Source organism: Monopterus albus, unplaced genomic scaffold (genome assembly GCF_001952655.1).
Source record: "Monopterus albus unplaced genomic scaffold, M_albus_1.0 scaffold20.1, whole genome shotgun sequence".
Classification (NCBI taxonomy): Eukaryota; Metazoa; Chordata; class Actinopteri; order Synbranchiformes; family Synbranchidae; genus Monopterus; species Monopterus albus.
This window is the reverse complement of record NW_018127900.1, coordinates 2,974,551-2,997,472: the sequence shown is the minus strand read 5'-3', so window position 1 is coordinate 2,997,472 and position 22,922 is coordinate 2,974,551. Positions and strand designations below refer to the sequence as shown.

The window sequence follows — 22,922 nt, the reverse complement described above, 5'->3', positions numbered from 1 at the left end:
CAGACATATATAACTAACAGTAACACATTGAAAAACAAGTTGATAGTCATGACGGACCTCTATTTGAAGTACTGTTTGCCTGACAAAACTGTACAAATCATAGACAAGTGTAAAAATACAGATGAGTGAAAAGACCATGTTGTGTGGTGGCAGTTGCACTTTGAGAGATCATTGAAAACAATCATCAGAGTCTGAAGAAGCCTTTTCACTGCTCAAAAGTACATAACACAGTTTATGCTCTTCAAATGCAAGCTTTTATACAGGGGGCCAGCTTTTGGCTACTTGTTGATGCATGGACTCAGGTAACCACTGGCAATATGCAGACAACAGGACTGAAAGGGGAGAAAATTACAGGAGAAAACGACATGATTAGCTCATTTTAAAAAAGCAAATTAAATCAAATTCAGATAAGTGATAGCAAATGAAGTCCTTACATTTATCTTCGGTCTTCCAGACAGTGAGGAGGTCATCTCGGCAGTCAATTCTTTTTGACACTAGTGCTCCCAGCACTGCCTCTGTCCTGGGCTGCAGCCTAAAGCAACGAAGGCACAAGAGTAAGATAAAAGTCCTTCCTTGAAACAAATCAATTGGTTTACTGAAAAAAAAGTCCTCAAACAGGGCAGAGCAGTGTGAAAAAGTGTTTACTTACTTTGCCCATGTTTTCAGCATGATGGAGGGGTTTGACAGAAGGTGGCCACTATTTTTCTTTAGTTTAGGACAAACCTGTAAACAATATGACGCAATATGTGTTCCTGTCAGGTTTGGTCAAATGAAAGCATCTTTTTTGCAAAGTTTAGGTGTCTTAAAGTTTATTCATATGATGGATTTTTTCCCTATATAAAAATATAAAATAATAATTATTTTAAATGCATCATTTTTGGGACAACACAAAATGGACAATGTAGATGAAATTGCACATACTAAGGTTGTTCAGACAAACTATATAGACTGGTTAACATCACTAAGACATTATACTTAATTTAAACTTTTTGATGTTGACTAAGTTTTGGAGTTGATCAGATTTATACTGTTTATTTTTGTCAATATTAGTTGATTTTGATCTAATTTTATTGAGTTGGATGTAGTGGTGATAATGTAAATGTCTGATTTAGTGTTAAGTGTAAATATTTATTGATTATACCATATATTTTAATATGAACCCCAGGCAAGATAAAAACCACTGGGGATCAAAATGAACAATAAGGGGAGCAGGCTAACCAGTAATTAGGCTGAAACCTGAGAAAAAGCTTAACAGAAATGGAAAACTTTAAAGTTTTGTTGCAATACCTGTCCTTCAAGAAGAAAACGGGCAAACAGTTTGTAACGCTCCAAGCTAGCTGGATACTCCATCTCCACAGCAGGCAGCTGCCAGCCCACACGGACTGCAGGAGAAGATAGAGAAATAGCTTAAATGTAGGCAGAGCTGCCATTCAGCAAAAAGACAGCTGAGCTGTAGAGAACTCACAGAAGGTGCTTGAACGGTGACATCTGACAGTGCCAGTGGATGAGCAGAACCAGGGTGACGGTGACTCCAGAGGGGAGCCAAAATGACAGTACTGAGGCAGAAGCTGAGGGATCCACTCTCCTTCTACTGCTGACACACCTGACAGAGAAAAAGATCATTTACCTGGTGAAACTATTCTGCAAAGGTAGTTTGAGTAACAGCAGCAACAAAACAATTCAACTCAACTTTATACTAACTTACCACCACACATCTTAAAACTTGAACAAATATTCTCACACCTAACTCTGTGAAAACCAAGTAGCTCACTGAAAATGCTGTGAAGACAATTAAGCCCCTTTTTTCACAATTTTCAATGTCAACAATAAGAAAGCACTGTGACTACAGGACACTATTGACCTTACCGGCTTTTTCACAAAGCTCATTTACCTCTCATGTACATCTTGGTGGTCTCCATAATCTCCTGGTAGACGACAAACTCTGGCAGTGTTTTGAACAGCGCAGAAGTGGGATGAATGAACACTGGGTCGTCTATAAGAGGCGTCTATGAACACAAACAGATCAAAGTGAGGAGGTAAAGGAGAGTAACAGTACAATACATTCTCCTAAATCATAATTATGTTCCTCAGTGCAGCTTACCTTGTATCCATTCTTCCACTTTGGGTCGAGTATATCTTCTCTCTGCACACGCCGTGCAAGATGATCTCCCAGTCCGGCCAGAACAATCTGCCGCAAGCAAACCACCTGGTGCTCTGTTGGTGGAGTCATCTTGGGATCCACAAATACTCCCACTTCTGGACACACTGCATTCACTGGGAAAGGAGAACACAAATGATTTTCTGTTGTTCTGTAGCAGATATGTGTTAGGTTTTCTGTGTTTTCTGAACATGTGTACCTGCATTAGTAAGCTGTCCCCTAAGCCTCCTGATCTCCACCATGGCTTTAAACCTCAAGCCGTTCTCCTCACAAAACTTAGGAGTGCAGCCAGCAAACTCACAAGCACCAACGGCACCTGTAGTCACATGTATACATGCAGTTCATACTTAATAAAATCCCAGCCTTTTCTCTGCCTGTAAGTTGTCCATGTTTTTTATTAATGCATCTTGTATGTAAAGTTTCTGTCAAATAAAATGTAGTCCTAGCCATTTATGCACCCCAATCCATCAATTCTCAGTTAAATCAAGTGCCCCCTGATGTTAATGTTCACCATGAAATCCTGCTTCATGTTAAAACCTGGAAGAAAATTACGTTTCTGAAGCCATGTCATGGCCTCTAAACGCCAACATATGACCTAATAGAGTTCCCTACAATGTACAGAATACAGTTCAGTTAAATGAGAACAAAATAAGCTCACCTAGCATGACCATGAGGTCCCCTAGTAGGAGTGAAGCTCCTTGACCAGCCCATAGCCTCTTCATTTGGGTAAGCCGAGCTCGACGCTGAGTAAGCTTGGAGCTCTCATCTCCACTATGTGCAGGTCTGAGGAGAGAGATGAAAATAAAGACATTTGAGCCTGTTCAAGGAGAGATTACTGCAGCAATTTTCCACCACGCTATTCTCTATAAACGGTACCAAGCTGGCATGGGGGGGGGGCATCCCCTGTGTAAAAGGGGAGAAGAGGCTTGGGGGGTTGAGGAGGGAAGTGTGTGAAATTTGGAACAAGTGTTGTTTCTGAGAAGACTGAGCTTGAAAAGTGCAGCAGTCAGTTCAGTTTTAGCTTCATCTCTTAAGTCAGTGAATTTTTGCACTACTGAAACAAGAAGCTGCTGAGCTTTTCTCCTCTTGAGTAAACTCTGAGCCACACCGGAAGCCTCTATTCCAGTTTTTAACATGTTTATCAACAGAAACCATTACAGCAAACACGTGCCCTTACCTGTCGAGGTCTTCGAAGATCTCTCGGACCGTCATGGTTGCTACCACAGCAATAACATATGGCAGACAATCCTGCTGCTTACCAAGTGCTAACATTTTAGCATAACGTGGTGCTACAGGGAATGAAGCCATTGCTTTGCCCAGGGGGGTGATGGGACAGCTCAGCCGCGCTCGCTCCATCTCTTTCACACTGACAATAACAAACAAAGTTCACAAGTTGGGACGTGATAATTAGCAATTTTTCAAATCTCACTGGGTAAACTAAGATAAACTGCAATCAAAATTTTAATAAAAATAAGAGGATGACGACAATGAGAGGATTTAAAGAATCTGCCACAAAGGGATCAAAGTCTAACTTCCATAATAAGAATTTAATAATAATCATTTCTGGTAGTCTCATTGGTTTGACAAACTGTCAGTCAACGTCAATAAAAGGGAAAAGATCTTAAGGAGTTCTACAGTCACCAGTGGATACCATCTCAGGTAACGTCAAATTAAATAAATCAATAAACTTTCATTTTTCATGCTTCATTGTATGAATATTTAAATGAAAACCAGACATTACTAGGGCTGTCCCCAAATAGTCGAGTCATTAGTTGAGCAATCCATCAGTTAACTGAGACTCATCTAGTCAAGTCTTTGTTTTGATTTTATTTTTTGTCACCCAGTGTGCATTACAGTAGAAGGCAGCCCAAGCCCAGCAGTTTGTCGTTGTCTTCTCCTCATTTAGGTGTGCCAAGCAGCAGTTTGCTCAATACTTCCCCTGTGCGTTATATGTTGTCAATTTAAAGAGGTTGCAATTTAACTACTGTATCATATGCAGCTGTTTTTTTATTGAGTTTTAAATGCTCATAAATATGTTCCTGTCACTCTTTTGTATTTTAAAAATGATCGAAATCATCAGTGAAATTCATGCCAGTTGATCATCTGACAGTCTATGCTCTATATATATTTAAAAAATAAAGAAAGAGAACATACAGTTGAATAGTCACACTGAAGGGCTGACTGACAGTCAACTGGCACAGTCCTTAGTTAGGTACAGCCTTAGACATTACAAGAACCCTTCTAATAAGTAGTTAAGTGATCCAAGAACACAAGGGACCCTGGTAAAGGCAGAAAAAGGAAAACCAGTGCCAGGCCATTACCTTCCAGCGCAAGGCGGCTCTCTGAGAGCTCCCAGTGAAACTAATAACTGCTCTGCTGCAACAAGAGCCTCGGCAGAGGGAGGCGTGGGGAAGGGAAAATTGACCACCTGCACCAACAGAAAATATAAAGGTGTTTTTATGAAAATACCTTTTTTCTCTTATACAACTGAATTTCACTGAGAAACGAGCTGGTAAGTTTGAGCTGTTCTATTTTCAGTGACCTTATCTATGTTGAGGTCCTTCATCTGTAAAACCAGGTCTTCCACAGGTCTGCGAGTGATCTCTGCTTCTGAGAACAAAGTGAAGTCTCCAAACACTGCGGATGAGTACAGCCTACAGAAACATTAGAGGAACAGAGGGAGAGTTCTAAATGTCTGCCCTGAGATGATTAAAAACAACTATGTAATTACAGTGTTACAATGGTTCAAAATCCTGACCTGTAGCAGTGTCCGGGCTCTGTTCGCCCAGCTCTACCTGCCCTCTGATTGGCTGAGGCCTGTGAGGTCCATGTGACTTTAAAGGACGATACTCCAGTCACTCGGTCATAAAAACGTTTCTTAACTCGGCCACAATCAACCACATACTTGATACCAGGGATGGTCAGGGAGGTCTCAGCCACATTTGTGGCCACAACACACAGACGAGTACCAGGTGGAGGAGGCCTGAACACCTACAGTCAACAAACACACACACACACACACACACACACAGATACTATATCGTTTTTTCCTTTTATGTCACTTTTCTAGTAAAAAAAAACAATCCGATGTCTTCTCCTAGATCATGATATTCATCTGTTTTTGTGGCGACAGGATGTTAATCTCACCTTAGCCTGCTGCTCTGGGGCCAACAGAGAGTACAGAGGGAGGACATAGAGAGGAATGGACGGGTCAGCCTTTTTTTCTTCTACAGAGACAGAACAAAGTTTGTAAGGACACTTATCTGAAAGAAACGAAACTGGATCTGAAGAATGATTCACTTAGAGTGTTCATTTGCCTGTGTCAGCAGGACTGTCTCCAATGTCCAGGTCAGAGCCTTCATCCTCCTCATCTCCAATCCCTGCCTCCCTGTCCTCATCCCCTTCATCCACTGGCAGGGCAGAGTAGTTATCCAAGTCAATGCGGGGCAGAGACTGCATAGAGAAACAACTCTCTTAGACATGAACACAAAAAATATCTGTTGAGGATGGAGGCAGCCTTAATGACACTCAAAAACACACAAAGATTTACAGTCTTTTGGAGGCGTTTTACTAAAAGTAGACCTACAACAGTCTTCTTCTGTTTGGCCTTTTTAAACTTCCTCATTGCCTCTGAGGTGTCTGCTTCCTCGTCTTCACCTGCACACAAAGATGAGTAAATCTACAAAAAAACTCAGAGATATGTCAGAGTGTAAGAGGGCAAACAGGTATGTGATACACTCACCAGTGGTTGTGTTTCCCTTCCTGAAAGGAAAAGCTTTTCTCAGTCTTCTGCAGAGACTGTGAACCTCTGCCTGACCGGTCAGAAACACCAGGATACCACCTGAAAGAGACATGAGATGAGCATGGGGGTGTCTCATTGTGACCAGTCCCAAACCGCTCTAACCAGATTACGTCCCACCACAGTATCTCAACACACACAGCTATCGATGCAGTGAGCTAAGAGTCTCCCTTCTTCCTAAAATGTTTTACAGTCTCCCCTAATTCTCCTCAAAAAACATTACTTAAAAATACACTTACACAAACAGACCTACACATAAAAATCAAAACTAAATGAGAGCCCATCTTCCTACAGGTCATGTATGAGCAAAAACTGATTTTAAATAATAGAATGAGTTTATTATGAAACTGCACTGATGTATTAATTGAATTATAATGATGCTGGTTATTATTAATGGAAATTCTTTATTGAGTTTATTTAGGATGTGACTTTGTGTACCTGGAGGCAGCATACGGTGGATCTTGCAAGTCTTGTGAAACGCTTCTCCGGTATAATCCTCCAGTGAGGTGCGTTTGTTGAAATGGATAGTGACTGGGAACTGGCGAGCATCCACCTTGATGACAGGCGGAGGTGTCTGAAACAGCTTCTGATTATCTGTGAAGTCCTCGACCCGCAGGGTGGCTGACATGACCAGCAGCTTCATGGGCATGCCTTTCTGTGGAGAGCGGGGCATGCAAATGTGAGACAGCATTTTAATGAACCTTTCTCTGTAAATCCGGCATTAAAAATTCTAAGCATTAAACACAACAGTTGTGTCACTTACCTTGTTTCTGAGTGGGACGATGCGAGACAACAGCCCAATGAGGATGTCTGTGTACACGCTCCTCTCATGTGCTTCATCTATGATAACAACACTGTATCTCTGCAGCAGGAAATCCTTCAAGACGAGTCAGAAATGGTGAAAGAACCTCAGCGATATCAAAACAATTAAAAGGCTCGTACAGATGTGATGTGCTGTGTATTATGAACAAGTCTGTTACTGAAAAATGCTTTTATGGTTTTTGACTTTCTAACCATATTTATATACCTCTGCTGAGTTTGAAAACCAGGAGGTCATAATCTGTCCTGTTTGCTATACTTTAAATAACTCAGTGGAGAGTAAAGATGATACCTTCTGAATCTCTTTCAGTAGAACACCATCTGTCATGAACTTGATTTTGGTCTCGTTGGTCACGTTTCCCTCATATCGAATCTGGTATGACACAACCCTATAGATAACACATACATTTCCATCAGCAGCAAGCTCGCCCCAGTTAAACCAGCTGGATAATGGTAGCAAGTGTATTTTTGTTACCGTGTCGACAGGTTCATCTCTTTGGCCACTCTGTGGGACATGCTGACAGCTGCGACTCTTCTTGGCTCTGTGATACCAATAATCCCACTACCACTGCAAGACACAAGAATGAGGAAGATGATGGTAACAACATATCTCATATGAACATCTCTCCACATAGATACCTTTATTTTCTTTTATCTCGTGAAACCTTAAAGGAATAAAGAGAAGACTCTACCTGGCATAGCCGGCCTCATACAGAAACTGAGGCACCTGAGTGGTTTTTCCACTTCCTGTCTCTCCACAGATGACGACACAGGGGTTTTCTCTCACAGCCTCCATGATGACCTGCTCCTCCGCCAGAATGGGCAGCTTCAAACGAGCCTCCTACAGCGACAGATTCAAATACACTCAAAGATTCAAGATTTTTATTTGCCATTTATGCATAAACAGACAGTCTAGACATATAGGAATTCTTGTGCAGCTCTCCTTTGGAGTCAGGTAAGGAGCAAAAAGCCAGAAAGAACACTTAGTCTTAAAATAAAAAGTCACATAAGGGTGACAAAGTATTAAAACACAATACACAAAAATAGGGTAATAAAAAGGTGCATTAACTAAGAGTTTACACAGTCTAATCAAGTAAAAATGGGATGAGACTCTAGGTGAATGCCGATTCCATTATTCTTTCGTTCCTCGCCCCTTGTGCAACCTGGTCTGCCATTATGAAGAATATCCCACAGCTTTTATTACTGCTCTGAGGAGCGAGAAGGCTCCCTGGAGGAGTGCATCCTTCATGGAAGTCTTTTGCAGACTGAAACACTCATTTACTGGAGATCGGTCTGTGATTAGACGCGTCAGATGAAGGATCAGAGAAAAGGACGTCCTAACACAAGGAAAAGATGCAAGTGAGGGAAATGTGGATGCAATTAAGGGAACTGGGAGCTGGGACTTAACTAATGTGTGTAGAGTAGTTTTAAAGCATCACAAAAAAAAACACCAATCTGAATGGAATACCTGTAGTTTCCATGTTTACTCAGTGTTTCTACGCTGTCAGACACACATTCAGTGAGTACACACCTGTAGTTTTGGTGATCTGTCAACAGGAATGAAGACAGCTGGCTGTGACGGCTTCATGATTAGTACTTTCTGTTGATCTGAAGTCTTCTTCTCACTCTGTCCTTCCTGTTCTGTTTTCTGTTGTTCTTCTTTCACTTTCTGTTTGTCCTCAGTGTCCAGACAGGCAGAGGTGATTTCCTTAACCTCTCCCACCTCTATGGTTTTATCCACATCGTCATCATCATCCTCCTCCTCATCATCAGAAGAAGTGTCCTGATCACTACTTTCTTCTGCCTTTTGCTCTTCTTCATCTTCCTCCTCTTCCTTCCATTTTCTTTTCCTGTTCACTCCACTGATACTGCTAATCTTTAGACCTAGGTCCCCATCTTTTATTTCATCTGGTGACCTAAAAAATGACCCAAACAATGAAAATGACAAGCTCTACCTTCCCCACATTCACCACTGAGAAAAGAACAATTATAATGCTTCTATGTAAATCATAACTGATGTTCTGAGTTGTGTAATTACTGTTTAGTCTGGTAAAGTTTGTCTCCTGTTCCAAGCTTGGACGTGGTGTACAGCAGCTTCAGTTCAGTCTCTGGCAGCTGAACCTCAGCCAGTTTGGTCAGGATGTCTGCTCTCTGGACAGGACAGACAATGGAACCAAACACATGGGTTGTGATGTAGTCTTTTGTATTACAGTTGCCCAAACGTTTTGGCAGAGCGACTAAACATTTATATCCAGTATACATCATGCTTCACAAAATGGGTTGGGGCATATAGGTTTGTGAGTTACAGCAAACAAACAAACAAATAAATAAAAAAATAACAATAATGAGAGGAGTGTGTGTCGTATGACAACTTTCAATAGTAGTGTTAAATGTTGTCTAAGTACATGCAGCTGTAGAAAACCTAAATAAAGAGCCTAAAATTGGCATAATTTTCCTTTAAGTCATAAACTGTATGGTCAAGTAATAAATAAAGACTACAGACATGATCATACCATCAACTTTTTAGTTTTTGATATGGTTACAAAACTAAACCAGCACTAAAAATATTTTGCAGATCAATTCTTAGCTGTCTAAATACTTTTTAGGACACAGTAGTGGAAATACATGTGGCATGTCTGGCATAAATATTTTACTATTAAGTCTATGATTATGATTTTTGAACAGTACTCAAGACTATTGTTTTCATTATTGGTTCATCACTGAGTTATTTTTGCAATTAACATTTCAGTCTATAAAATGGCCGAAAGGTATCTTAAAAACTATTCATCACAATTTCCCAGCACCAATGGTGTCATCTTTTAATTGCTTGATTTTTCCTAAGTAACAGTCCAGAACCCAAAGACACTCAACTTACAAAAAAATGAAACAGAAAAGCAGCAGATCCTCACATTTCAGAACCTCAAGCCAAAGAATGCTTACTTATTGTTGCTGATCACAAATTGAAAATTTATTTCCGCACTAATAAAACACTATTGCGATTAAAACTGTAGATAAGTAAGTGGATTAAAATTTTGCCCTCTGGCTAAAGCTTCTTAAAGTTACACATCTGGCTGAACCTGTAGCATCCGACTGCCTCTCACCTGAGCCTTCTTTTTCTTGTGCTCCAGGACTTTCTGCAGTTCCTTTCTCTGCTTCTTAGTGAGGAGCTTTTTGGTGGAGGCAGGTGTCACTGAGTCTTTCTTCTTCTTGGCTTTGTTGGCTGGGAGGACCAAAGCATTGCTCTCATCTACACCTTTCAACCTCACTCCATCTGGTGTAAAAAAAAAAAAAATACATCAGAGAAGTCAGAGGAGCAAACTTAATAAATTTAAGTAGCAATAGAGGACAAGTGATTTGACCGGTTTATATCTTTCAATGAAGATGGGAAGTAACTAGTACCACTTTGAGGGACTTCAACTGAGAAATGAGCAATTTTATGCTATTTTATACTTTATTAAAGCTCAAAAGGAAATATTGTACTCTTTATTGCAATACATTTAGATGGCAGGTGTAGTTCATTTGCAAGCCTACAATGAGCTCATAAAACACAAGGAATTGTTATATAGTAATGTAATTGGATACAATAAAATGGTGTTTACATGTTAATGCATCAATAATAAATCAATTAAGTATTTTTAAACTCTGGTATTTCATTTTAATACTTTTTCACCCCTGATTGATTTATACCTTGCAGTTCCACCACAATTTCTGTCTTCTGTCCATCTGCTGGTTGTTGAGGGTCCCTCTGCTGTCTTCCCTTCCAGTTGTGTTTCTTCCTTAGTTTTCCCATTTTAAATTGAAGTCTAGGAGTTCGTATAATAAAAAATGTATACTTTTTAAAATATGTCTACAAAACCATCATTTGATAACTTGTAACGCTAATGCAAAAGCTGATGCCCCAGCAGCTAAACGACGTAGTAGCAGGCGCTAACCAGCTAACTTCATCACAACCGACTAAACCTTTATAAAATGTATCGAATACCAACCTTGCTTATTTTAATGGGTGAAACAACATTATTTTAGACGTAACGTTAAGCACTTGAGGTTTGAACTTTCAGCCCTGAACAAGCCTCACGTGTAAACATGACTGCGTCCATCATTAAAACTGTCCGCTGCTGAAATGTTGCTCGTCAGAAAGGTTCCGAGCAAAGATAAACAGAAAATACAATTCCCAGCACACACCATCAAATGGTTTGTGTTATTTGGTGAGTCATAATCTTCTGCTTCTGTGGTTTTTAAACGGCGGCCGGCACCCAAAGTGTTGCAATACTGCCACCTTTCAAAGTTAGGCATTATACTTCTTCCTATTGTGTTTATTGGCGGTTTGCAAGCCAACCTAAGGTGCATTACGATAATAGAGCCGTAGGAATATCTATCTATCTATCTATATATATCTATATATATCTATATAGATATATATAGATATATATATATATATGTGTGTGTGTGTGTGTGTGTGTGTGTGTGTGTGTGTGTGTATAAAAGACTCATTATACGACTACATTTACATCCTCTTATCTAACCCCGTGTCTTTCAGAAGTGTCTGCATATTTTTGTCCTGCCTATTGGGAATATAATGTAGTCCAGTACAACATATAATTGAATTCATACATTTATGACAATCTCACCAAAAACTGAAACATTTTGAGCTTTATAAACACAAATGTTAAGGCATAAGTGTTGCATTTAAGCGCATACAGATGTACAGATGGTCATAATGTTATGCCTGATCAGTTCCCCATTCCAGTCCTGCCAGACATCTCATAACGTTCATTATCTTACATTTTCCACTAACTTTGTTCATATGCTCCCTCCATTTCAATCTACTGTCAAAATATGCCCCCAAAAAACAAAAACGTTTAATTTTCTCCAAATTCGTCCAATATAACGACAATTGATCATGGCCAACTGTATTTTTTTAAGATAGTGGAGCAGTTTAAAGGAGCATGGCCTCTATATTGTTTCAGCTAATCTACAATGAAACATCCAAATATCATGTAGTGACCCTTTCAATTTAAAACAAATGTTACCAAAACATGCATATCAATTAAAGGCTTTTACTGATTTAAAGCATCATAAGATAATATTTATAATAAAACGTATATTTTTAAAAAAAAATACACAATATTGCCAAACAGTGTGAGTACATTTTAATTAAACCTTTCACATGGATTTTGTTTAAAAGATCAGAATACAATTCCAAAAAAACAGAACAACTAAAATAACTTCTCTATTTTTTAACAAACTGCCCAATGTGTAAATAGAAAACGACAAATTACTACATCTGAAATAAAAATTCAAATATCATGTAAATAACCATAATAGCAAATGATAATAATAACCATTTCTCATCCAGTCTTCATTTAAGATTATTTGCAATCCCAACAAATGAAAGGAAACACCATCATAAAATGTCTTAGTAAGGTGTGAATTGTACCACTTGTACCCTGCATGAGAACATCTGGGTTTGTTTCTCCACTCATTTATTCAGGTTTTTCCTTTAACTTGTCTCCTGTTTGTGCAAAAGATGAATTATAGTCTGAGACACAAAAGCATGTGACTGACCATTTCTCTCCAGAGCACAAACAGATCTTTCTCTTCTTTTGTTGTCAAACACATCATAGCTCCCTCTCAGTTGCTGCTGTCCTTTAAAGGACTGTACTCGTTCTCCCTCAGACCCTCCCTGGCCGTGAAGCTCTCCTCTGTGGTTCTCCGTGCCTTTTTGGACAGGCTCTCGAACCTCCTGAGGAACACAATGAGAGCCACCAGCAGAGCTGCCTGCACCACCACAAACACAAAGAGACACACCTGCGAAGCCAAAGCCAGGTCACAGTACCAGTAGTGGCAGGTCTCCAGGACCTCCTCCTCGGTTAAGTACACCACAAGCCGCCCCCTCAGGCCGGGAGGGGAACTGCAGTTGATGCCCAGGTGTGATATAAGGCTGGTGGGTTGATGCAGGATCCAGGCTCGCAGGTAGAGGATGCCACAGTCACACGCCCAGGGGTTACCATGAAGAGTGACTGAGCGGAGGGAGATCAGATCATCCAGGAACCCATTAGGGAGGGTGGTCAGCTGGTTGTTGTGGAGGTGGAGCTCGGTGGTCCCACCAGGGAAACTGGTGGGTAGCAAGGAGACAGTGAGAAACCTGCTGCTGCAATCTACTTTACCGCCATGACAGGAGCAGAGGTGGGGGCAAGCTGATGACCTTTGACCTCCAATCAAGAGGAGCAGACACAGGAGCAGAAGCCCCTTCATGGTTACCAGTCACTGAGAGGGGAGGCAAGGAGAGAAGAGATTTATGGAAGGGGAGGACACCATGAGCAGCCACTGCTCTTTGAATCTCTTGATGGCTGAAGTCACTGTTTTTAGCAGATACCCTACTATGGTGTAGGAACACTATCGTTACAGCAACTACTGCCACATTTGCTGTCAGGCTTTTGACTGTATAAGCTACTGTTGATTTAAGGTCTCAACAAAGATTGCTCATCTTAATGTAAACACAAACACTAGCACAACATTCGAATTTGTAAAAACATAGCCACAATTTGGACAAACATAAACCCTTTTATTCAAAACTGATGGCTGGCTTGTATTCTCTACACACTGATCTTCATTGTGGAGATTAAAAATAAATCTTCTTATGTATGTAATTACATGGTTTTCAAGAACTGTTTGAATCTAAGTAGAAAACAGAAAATATTGCAGTCCAGCAAGAGACCTGTAGTAATTAACATCTTTGTCAAACTACAATTTTTAACTTTATGTCAGAGAGGTGCTGATTCGGCTCTGTGGCTTGTTGTTACTAGACACTGTGGTGTTGTGGTAGTGGACGGGACTCACTCCACATTAGAGTGTGTAGGTTGGAAAACAGTTCTTGCCACCCTACACTGTGAAATGTACAAATAGTGTACTGGTTCTGTATACCACCATACCTCTTTTGGCAGTGTCTTAATCATAATATGTATACCGACTTTCATACCAATTTCATACCATTAAATAGGCAGTTACTAGATCACCACTAGCTCAGTACTTAAATTATACAATTTACTAAACTACCACACACAAAAAAACCCTCTTCTCTGCAATTTGAACATGGTAGTGGCCAACATATTGGCCAGGTCCATGTAATCTACAGCCAATGACACAAAACACAGATACCATATTCTGATTTTTGTTTTGATATATTTTTAAAAGTACAACATTTTGCATTTTCAAGCATCTTATATGCTCTTAAAACAGAAAATAGGGATTATGTCAAACTGAACTTCACACACCAACTTGATGGGATATTTTGAGAGCAAGAAATGAGGTCATTGATTTACCCTGTTTTAATGTCAGTAATATTTTGAAAGCTAACAACAAAATAGTCTTGAGCAGAGTCGTTTACCTTCAGTGCTGCCTGTTGTCAGGAGAGGACTGTGTTCTTTACGATCACTCTGAGACGGAGTGTGTGTGTGTTACTGCCAGCTGGCACTCACTGATAAAGACCACTGCTGAACACACAGATGTCTGTGCACACGCATGTGCATTACAAACAAATGAGTACAAACTTTTAACAAGAAATGGAAAGCATCTCAGTAGCTCTTTATGGGTCCCTAATGTCCCAACAACTTTCTAGAATGCTTTATGAGAGAAAATAGTAATATGGTACTAAGTAAAAGTAGAATAGAGACGGTGTTGATCTGGTACACTTCCAATTAATTAAAGTCTTTCAGTCAAACCAAAGTAGATTGGATTTGAATTTGTGTGTATAACGCAGAACTTGAGTAAAGGTAATTAGTTAGTTTCCACTATTGTTCATACTAATGTCACATTGGCTTGTGTCTGCTCTGACCGACAGGGTAAAGATGCTGTGGTCAGTGCAGAGGAAGAACGACTGCAGGAGATAAACATGAATCGGATGATAACGTTTGTGCTGCAGCTCCAGCTAGGCTCTTCAGACTCCGGAAGTGACAGAGGATGTTGTGGTGTTCCCACTGGAATTTACGATAACTAACAACTTCATTGTCTTCACAGAAACAAGTGTGTGAAGCCAGACTGACGAGAAACAAGAGTTTATTTGTCACACCTTTATAGAAACGGGGCACAGGCTGAGCTCACAGCCTTTAGGCAAAATATGTACTGCTCCTCAGGATCAGCACGCACACGCACACACACACACACACACACACAACATTAACTCACTCGTGGAATGCACATCTTCAATGGCATAACTCGCTTCCAAGAAACAGAATTTAAAAAATAAGCATAAACTGTAAACTTGCTCCTTGTTATTTAACTACTTTTACCATCCTACAATAGCAACAAAGCAAACTGTAGCTCATAAAGCATTTTAATACAAGCACAGGGAATCAGCTATGAACCATTCAAAGTAGGCCCACAGCATTTAGCAGATATGAGTAACAGCAGCGTGCTTGCACATGCACCAACCCTCTCATTATGTCAACAGCTGCCCATTCACAGTTAACTACTGGCAATAAGTGCATTTTCAGCTCAGCCAACACATATCAAATGTTGGGAGAGGTTATTTCTACTTGCCATATGTTTAAAATGTCACATGAAGGCATTTATGAGTATTGGACAGCAAATAAAAAAGAGCAAGAGTTGGATTTTAATTATAATGTAAAGTCACTGTGGTGCCTTTTCAAGGACAAAGGGAAGTTTCATGGACGGATACCAGATGATATCAAAAGAAACTGCATGAAATACATACACTCACATATCCAAACACACACGCACACACACACACACACACAGCCAAACATGTAATAAAAAACAATACCCATGTTCAGATCTAAACATCAACAACCTCAATTTCTTTATAAAACATCTTGTAGCACAGATGTCTGTACCCTGACAAAATATCCAAAAGGTTTAGCATTGCATTTATAAATTAGATACACTGAGTAGTAATTTAAATTATGCATTTATATTATATATGTTAAAACCGTTAAACCACAATGGGGGCTCACAGTGGGCGAACAGATAGTTTCAGAGAACTGACAAAACAACCCTCCAGGCAGACAAACTATACAAAGCACCAAACTGAAGATAAATGTACAGCCAGAGTTGCCACTAATGAATGATATCCATTTTCAATGTCTGAAGGTCTCACTGTCATTCAGTAGAGAAACAGCAGGTGGTGCCGCAACCCATTTCCGCTCTGGGAGACATCACTGGTCTTTCTCGTGCATCTGCTGCTGCATCTTATTCAGCATCTCTTGCATCCTCTTCAGCTGCAGGCAGAGAGGAATGTTTGGAGGGTTAAACTTTTGCATAAAATCCCGACTGGAACAGATGTTTTTGAGAGTTAACAGTGTTTCAAATGGAGTCACGGATGAAGAATTTAGACCGCAGACTAAACCTTATTACATCTGGCATTTTTGTATGTTGTATCAGATGCATGACATGTGACTAAGATAAGATACATTCATAAACAATTACAAACCCATATTCTAAAAGAACAAGACACTCGTGTTGCTTCATACCTCCTCGTCTTTCATTTTGATCAACTTCTCAGTGTCCACATCTGGAGTGGACAGTGGCAGGATGGGGAGAGGACTCTCCATGCGGTTGTCCTGAGCCAGTTTACTTATAGAAGAAGAAGAAAATGGGGTGAATATAAAGTGAAAGAGACAAATCAAACATCAGTAGTTATTTAAGATGTTTATGAAACATCTGACCCTCTCACACATTCTCATTTCTCACTAGACTCGTTTGCTCTCATGTACCTGGTCATCTCCTGTATACACTGTGCTCTGTAGTTCTCATAGTGGACGTCGCAGGTGACATCTTTGAGGTCGTGCATGTGCGAACGGATCAGCATGTTCCTCAGCTTCACAAAGTCACAGTGTGACTGGTTCTCCACTGAGCAAAAAAAATGTGAAATTAATACACAAAAGGTGTTTAAATTTTCATACAGGCTGATGAGAGTTCACCGATATACGAGGCATGACCATACCTTCCACAATACCCCAGGGGTACAGTCTTCCTCTCACTCTCTGCCCTCGAGCCTCCACCACTGTGTTACTGCCAATCACAGCGAACGGGGTGCACTCCTACATCAGAGACAATGAGGGTGGGATGTTTTTTTTAATTTTTTTTATACACATTCACAAAAGGACACTGAGCAGCAAGAATCTCAGCATTGGGCAACACTCCACTTCCAACACTTTACAGTAGAAGCTTTTCTGAAGTGTGCACTGATCTCCACCTTTGCAGAATTCATGGTGACAAGACGGAAAAGACAGGCAAAAGACAGAGAGCTCCTGGAGAAAAATCAGGCACATGCAGCCAGAAAGAGGCTGTGACAGTGAGACTTTCTGCCCTGTCTGCGACTGAGGCCATTAATAACACATGTAAACATGTTCACCTTCACAAATGTTAAGATATAGTTCATTTGAAACTGAAGCTACATTTATTTCAAACCAAACATAACACTTCCTCAAAGAGCCAAAGTATATTGGCCTCTAAAATCTTCGCAGTAGAGTAACATCTGAAGGTGTAAGGAGGCAGCTGCCTATAACTGCAGACTGTTATTATTCTGCATTGATTTGAATTTGCATACTTTTATTTATATAATAAGTAATAAATTATCCAGACGGGCTCACCTTCAGCTCTTTATCAAGTTGTTTAAACTCTTCATCCTCATCGGAGTCACATTCAGGGAACTGGTACACTTTGATCCCAAACTTGTCTATTTCCTCTCGTATCTACACATGCACATTCACACACAAAAAAAAACAATCAGAATAAACGTTATGGTGAATTCACTGTGCAGCTGCAGGCCCAGGACTCACTCGGTCTTTGAGCTTCTTTATCTCGTTGGGCGTGAGGCAGTCGGCTTTTGCAATGAGTGGAATTATGTTCACTTTTTCATGCAGAGCCTTCATGAACTCGACATCCACCGGTCGCAGTCTGTGGAGAAAAATCCAGAGTCGGCAAAGAGAAGGACGTTACTGAAGTCAAATCACAAGAGTTGATGATTCTCCAAGCATCTGTCGCCATCGTCATTGACCTCAAACTGTATTCCTCTGTTTGTGGGTTGGTATATGTTTTTCTATAGTTGTGTGGACACATTTTATTTCAGTACCATTATTGTGAGGATATTTTGGGCTTGTCCCCAAAACTTCAAAGGCTGTTAAAGACTGAGGGAATGAGGTTTAGGTTAGGGATTTAGCTGCAATGGTTAAGGTTTTGGTAGTGAGCTAGGGGATGAATGTAAGTCAATGTAAAGGTCCCATGAGAGCTGCAAACAAGCACGTGTGTGTGTGTATGTGAGTCTGTGTTATTACCCATGCCCAAATGGAGGGATGAAGTAGAGGCAGCAGTGGACTCTGTTGTCCTGAATGTTCTTTCTGTTCAGCCCGCTCTCATCCCTGAAGTACTGCTCAAACTGCTGATCTATGTAGTCTGTGATTGGCTTCCAGCTAGAGCACACACACACACTACATTAGCAGCTCCTCCAGGCACTGTGAATTTGAGCAATCAGGCTGAGTCAGGCACACGTCAGACCCGCAGATCTTCCAGCTCACCACTCGTTGTTGTTGACCGCGTCTCCGAACCCCGGCGTGTCTACGATGGTCAGCTTGAGCTTGACTCCTTTCTCCTCAATGTCTACAGTGTGTTTGATGATCTCTACAGTTTGGTTAATACGCTCTGAAAAACAGCGACATGGAGAAAGTGGAAGAAAGTGAGTGACATGGAGGGAAGGAGTTGAGACAGCAAATGAGGGATAATGTACAACAGAGCAGCCCTGATGGTGTAATTCAGTTTTGATTGCCTTTTATAATAATGACATACGAACACTTTAATGCATTTATACAGTTGCCAGATAATCATTTGACATTAAATACTGAGTTAAGAGATTTTACTCTGAACTCAAAGTAATTTAAAAGCTCTTAAACCAAAGTCTGCATCAGGATTTTCAACAGCGCAATAAGTTGCCAGTTAATCAGTTAGAAATCAAATGACAAGCAAAAAAGCAATTGTAAGATATTTGGTGCAAATCAAATCCTCAAGGGGAAAAGCAATGAATAGATAATTTATTTAATGGAAAACAGGACCTGTCCTTTTGAAAGAACAGTAATAATCTATGAAACTATCTGAACTATTTAATATGAACAAATGAATAGGAGATTATATATACAAGTCTGAGCACCCTATGACATGACTGTTTACTGTTTCTACTGTATGTGCTTTATTTATGCTATGCTGGTTCTGAACACCAAATAGATGTGTGACACAATGAAATGTAAAACATACGGTGGGCTATGTCCCATAAACAACAGATCTCAGAGCTGTGCAATAAATATCCACAAAGCAGTGGACGCACTGTGACTGATAAAGAGAGATCGAAAAAGCATGAAGACTCACCCTCAGCATTCAGCAACTTCCTGTCTTTGTAGAGGTCTGTGAGAAACAGGCTGTTGACCAGGGTGGATTTACCCATACCAGACTCTCCTGCAGCACAGACAGACATACAGTATGTGTATATCTAACAACACCTTTAGAATTAACTAGGTGTGCCTAATAAATTTCCAATGTGCATAATTCAAGCAAGCTTTTTGTTTCAAACTGACCTGCCACCATCAGCGTAAAGTCGAAGCCTTTCTTCACAGACTTCCTGTGGACCTGGTTGGGCAGAGTTGCAAAACCCACATACTGTTTCTCCTGGGACAGAAAAAAAGACAAACAAAAAGAGGTTTAGTAAAAATGACTTGCGTGTGAAGGAAAGAGAAGAAAGGCATTGATGCAAGGCTTTTATTAGCAATTTTTCTGACAATTCTTACACAGCAGTCTAATTTTTTTTTATCTCCTAGGTGTAATTCACAGGCTACCCAGGAGTCTGCAAAGTCACAAAAACTACTGTAGCTCCACTGTTACCAGCTGCGATATTAATGCACAATACAATACTAAGGCAAAACCACGACAATGCCAGGTCGCTAACGTTACCATAATAAACACGAGCTTTAGATGCTAATGCATCCAGAAGAAAAAAATGCCACATCTTAATAAAACTGGAATCATCTTAACGCTCGCCCTCTAAAAAAAGCCCAACTGATGTTTTTGCTCTTTGTCCCACTCTCTCTGTGCAAAAAAATGTGCACTTTTCAGCCTGGCAGCCACTGTTTCAGGCTTTTAGCAGCTAAGATCTCCTCCATGCCTGGCTTTTTGAAATGACTATTGCAGTTTGAAAAGCGCTCCTTATAGCCTTCTCTAGGTGGCAGGCGGGGCTAATTTACGGACATGATTTTGACAACAGAGTAAAGAAGCTGGAATAATATCTTGGAGGGGAGTAGTATGACATAGAGACATGCTGTCCCATTCTCACTTGAGTTATCAGATAATGAGTAAAAATCTTCATTAATGCACCTTTAAGCAGTCAGCTAGTGATCGAAGAAGTGGCCAATAAATTTTCTGCCACATGCCTAACTGGAAAACAGTTTCAACTCTACAAACATACATCAAAAACCAACATGTTAAAAACAGAAGCAGACACTAAACTGTAAGAGTGCTGTGAGAACTTTTATTGTGAAGGCAAAATTAATCTGGCAGCTTCTGATGCAATAAAATGACCACAACAGACAGATGGGGTGCACAGAAAGACAAGTGCACAGTATTCCTCTTTGAGAAGCTGAGAATAACCAGTAAATAACCAGACTTTCCACTGAGTCGCTCTGAGAAACACACAAAGGGAACAACAGGACACCAGCATCCCAACATGTCCTGCAGGTTTATTTCTGCTGCATCTGACAGAAAGCCATCTTTACACTGCAGTACTACATGCTGACATGTGTACACACTGAAGGGCCCGCAGGGAGCGCCCACACACAAACAGAAGCTGCATTCAACAGACCTGAAAAGCTCTTTTTCCCACTGTGCAAACACAGGAGCCAAACACACAGTCAGCGTCCTTCTACGCTGTCATAACTTGTCAAAGGCATTTCTGAAATCCCCCTGGGGTCAGGATTGCATTTATAAAAACACATTCTCTCTCTCTCTCACACACACACACACACACACACACACACACACACACACAGGTGGTGTAATCAGTGTATAGCAGACGCTTGCCAAAGTGCCCGAGAGTGAAGATGTTGAAAGCTGCCCATAAATCATAAAAGTAATCATAATGGCTTGGGGAAGAGACAAATCATCTCAGCAGTAAACCTGTCACTATGTAGAACAATAAAAACATGCTGGCACCAAGTCTACAGGTGTGATGGCTTCTCATTTTTGCATTTCTAAACTCATGTGGAACTCCATGTCTGCCCTTTTATTTTGAAATTTTGCCCGTTCTGCATGTTTCTTCCTATATATCCAGCTCTTTACCTTCTGTCTGGCTGTCCTCACTCGTGGGCACAGCAGCCGCTCCACGAGTTTTTCTTGCAGCATGATGGCATCCATCCTAACCGCTCCGACAGACCAAAATAGCCACGGGTCCCAGCAAGTTAAAAAACAGCCCAGCAGAAAAGGGGAGAAAGCAAATTTGAAGCCCTGGGGCCTTGACAAATTTGTCTTTGACTCTCTGTCTATTCCCAAATTGTCTCTAACACTCCTCTGTCCTTTTTGTGCTCTTAAAATGTGCCTTTGTTCCTCCTACTTTCCTTCACTTGATTCTCTTTGTTTTCTTTTCCCTGCCCTCTTTCTCTCTCCTCTGCCCGGCAGCAATCTGACTCTCCCTGTTCAGACAGGTACAGCAGATGTCTGACTGAGAGTGAAAGAAACAGAGAGATGGAGTGAGAGAGAGGTGGCAGTTTGAGGGAGGAAACAAGGCAGGGATAGAAGAAGCGAAGGTCTAAAAGAAACTCATTCATTCAGCCCGTATTCCCTCCCCAGCTTCAACAGCTGAAAAATAAAACTCTGAGCAGCAGCCCACAGAGATGCAGAAGAAAGGAGCAGACCTCACTGTTTAAAGATGTGAAACAACAAGAACTTGTTTGAACTTGACGGGGATAAAAGCTGCAGCACGGCTCAGATTAAGCAACAGACAAATGCTGCAAGTGCAGGCCTGTGGATGAGATTATCAGATTACCTGGTAAATTAACCTGTCAATCCATATGTTTAGTGTGGGTGTGTTGAACAGAGGCTGCTGAGCATCGTCTAGAGGTTCACAGTGAGTGCCAAGGGTTTGATTTTTACTCCAATTCACCACTTTAAAAAAAATTAGGTAAACAATCAATGGTAGTAGAAATACTCAGGAAAATGATCAATAATACAATGTAAACATAAAAATCATGCCACAAGGATCAATATAAACATGTACTTAATGAAATAAAATTAAAGTACTCATTTCCTGTGAGTGAAATACTATCACCTGATTGTTAATATCTGATGCATCAATTATTAAGCAGCATTTTACAGTTGTAGCTGTTCAGGTTTTAGGTTGTTTTTCTATAAAATTAAATGAGTTCCTAAACCAGGATTCTCCAAAGGGTCACAAGATAAATCTGACGGCTTCTGAGATGATACACACACATTTGTAGTGTTTTTTTTAAATCGTTGCTCTTTGGTGAAATATTGGTCACATTTTTTCCAATTTCATTTATTAATTTCAATTTGCCAAACATTCTTTGATTACATACTGAAAGCAGACTCTCAACATAGAATAGAATATGAATAATTGTTTAGTAATATTTAGCTGAAAATGTGTCTATATCTGAGTGGATGTGAAGGGCTGTGTAGGTTCACAAAAGACTAGGAAGCACTGATCTAGATCGAGATCAGCCATGAAGCCGTCTCCTATGGTTACTCCAGGACTATATGTGCGTCTGTGTGCATGTGTGTAGAGGTGAACGACGTACGTTGAACTTGAATGCTTCCAGATGTGACAGTGGTGTGTGTATGTGTGGGTGTGTCCGACTCGTGAATGTTGTGGGCAGCAGAACTTCAGACCTCTGAAATAAAAGAAGCTGAACTCTTCTTTGCCCAAGTAGGCACGCCCTGTGGTGATGCCACGTACGGGATGTTACAGTCCTGCTCCACACCACGGGAGGGAGACAGAGGACAGAGACTTAAGATTCATGTTTCTGATTTCTTCTGAAGGATTTATTTAAAAAAAAAAACCCTGGTGCTGATGCAAACATTAGTAGACATGCTAGATGGTCACTGTAGAGAGACAGACATGAAAGAGCGTGTTAGTGG

At 40.5% G+C, this 22,922-nt stretch overlaps 3 protein-coding genes across 5 annotated transcripts in view; all 3 read right to left on the bottom strand.

Moving 5' to 3' along the window:
- Nucleotides 1–8: 8 nt before the first annotated feature.
- Nucleotides 9–10,966, bottom strand: dhx37 (DEAH (Asp-Glu-Ala-His) box polypeptide 37). The gene is made up of 27 exons (XM_020593769.1): nucleotides 10,763–10,966; nucleotides 10,464–10,579; nucleotides 9,878–10,047; nucleotides 8,815–8,927; nucleotides 8,308–8,692; nucleotides 7,469–7,617; nucleotides 7,252–7,344; nucleotides 7,069–7,165; nucleotides 6,721–6,834; nucleotides 6,396–6,612; nucleotides 5,901–5,999; nucleotides 5,745–5,815; nucleotides 5,476–5,611; nucleotides 5,306–5,385; nucleotides 4,917–5,149; nucleotides 4,701–4,812; nucleotides 4,480–4,586; nucleotides 3,336–3,524; nucleotides 2,817–2,941; nucleotides 2,358–2,474; nucleotides 2,102–2,274; nucleotides 1,892–2,006; nucleotides 1,466–1,603; nucleotides 1,288–1,382; nucleotides 650–723; nucleotides 435–532; nucleotides 9–332 (listed from the first exon to the last, which is right to left on the bottom strand). The coding sequence occupies exons 2-27, from the start codon at nucleotides 10,564–10,566 to the stop codon at nucleotides 256–258; spliced, it is 3,480 nt and encodes a 1,159-aa protein (XP_020449425.1). The 5' UTR covers nucleotides 10,567–10,579; nucleotides 10,763–10,966; the 3' UTR covers nucleotides 9–255.
- Nucleotides 10,967–12,210: 1,244 nt separating this feature from the next.
- gp1bb (glycoprotein Ib platelet subunit beta) lies at nucleotides 12,211–14,713 on the bottom strand. The gene is made up of 2 exons (XM_020593811.1): nucleotides 14,164–14,713; nucleotides 12,211–13,043 (listed from the first exon to the last, which is right to left on the bottom strand). The coding sequence occupies exon 2, from the start codon at nucleotides 13,029–13,031 to the stop codon at nucleotides 12,408–12,410; it is 624 nt and encodes a 207-aa protein (XP_020449467.1). The 5' UTR covers nucleotides 13,032–13,043; nucleotides 14,164–14,713; the 3' UTR covers nucleotides 12,211–12,407.
- A 101-nt stretch (nucleotides 14,714–14,814) lies between these two features.
- septin5a (septin 5a) overlaps nucleotides 14,815–22,922 on the bottom strand; it is a 15,537-nt gene continuing 7,429 nt past the window's right edge. For 2 of the 3 annotated variants that reach the window (XM_020593808.1, XM_020593810.1), the window contains exons 3-12: nucleotides 19,358–19,448; nucleotides 19,152–19,238; nucleotides 18,311–18,434; nucleotides 18,071–18,205; nucleotides 17,576–17,693; nucleotides 17,387–17,488; nucleotides 16,738–16,834; nucleotides 16,508–16,643; nucleotides 16,265–16,367; nucleotides 14,815–16,012 (exon numbers count right to left, since the gene is read on the bottom strand). In XM_020593808.1, coding sequence (XP_020449464.1) covers nucleotides 15,950–16,012; nucleotides 16,265–16,367; nucleotides 16,508–16,643; nucleotides 16,738–16,834; nucleotides 17,387–17,488; nucleotides 17,576–17,693; nucleotides 18,071–18,205; nucleotides 18,311–18,434; nucleotides 19,152–19,238; nucleotides 19,358–19,448 — 1,056 coding nt within the window. In that variant the 3' untranslated portion in view covers nucleotides 14,815–15,949. Of the gene's footprint in view, nucleotides 16,013–16,264; nucleotides 16,368–16,507; nucleotides 16,644–16,737; nucleotides 16,835–17,386; nucleotides 17,489–17,575; nucleotides 17,694–18,070; nucleotides 18,206–18,310; nucleotides 18,435–19,151; nucleotides 19,239–19,357; nucleotides 19,449–19,730; nucleotides 19,958–22,922 lie in introns of those variants that run through there. The other variant, XM_020593809.1, reaches the window with a different exon arrangement.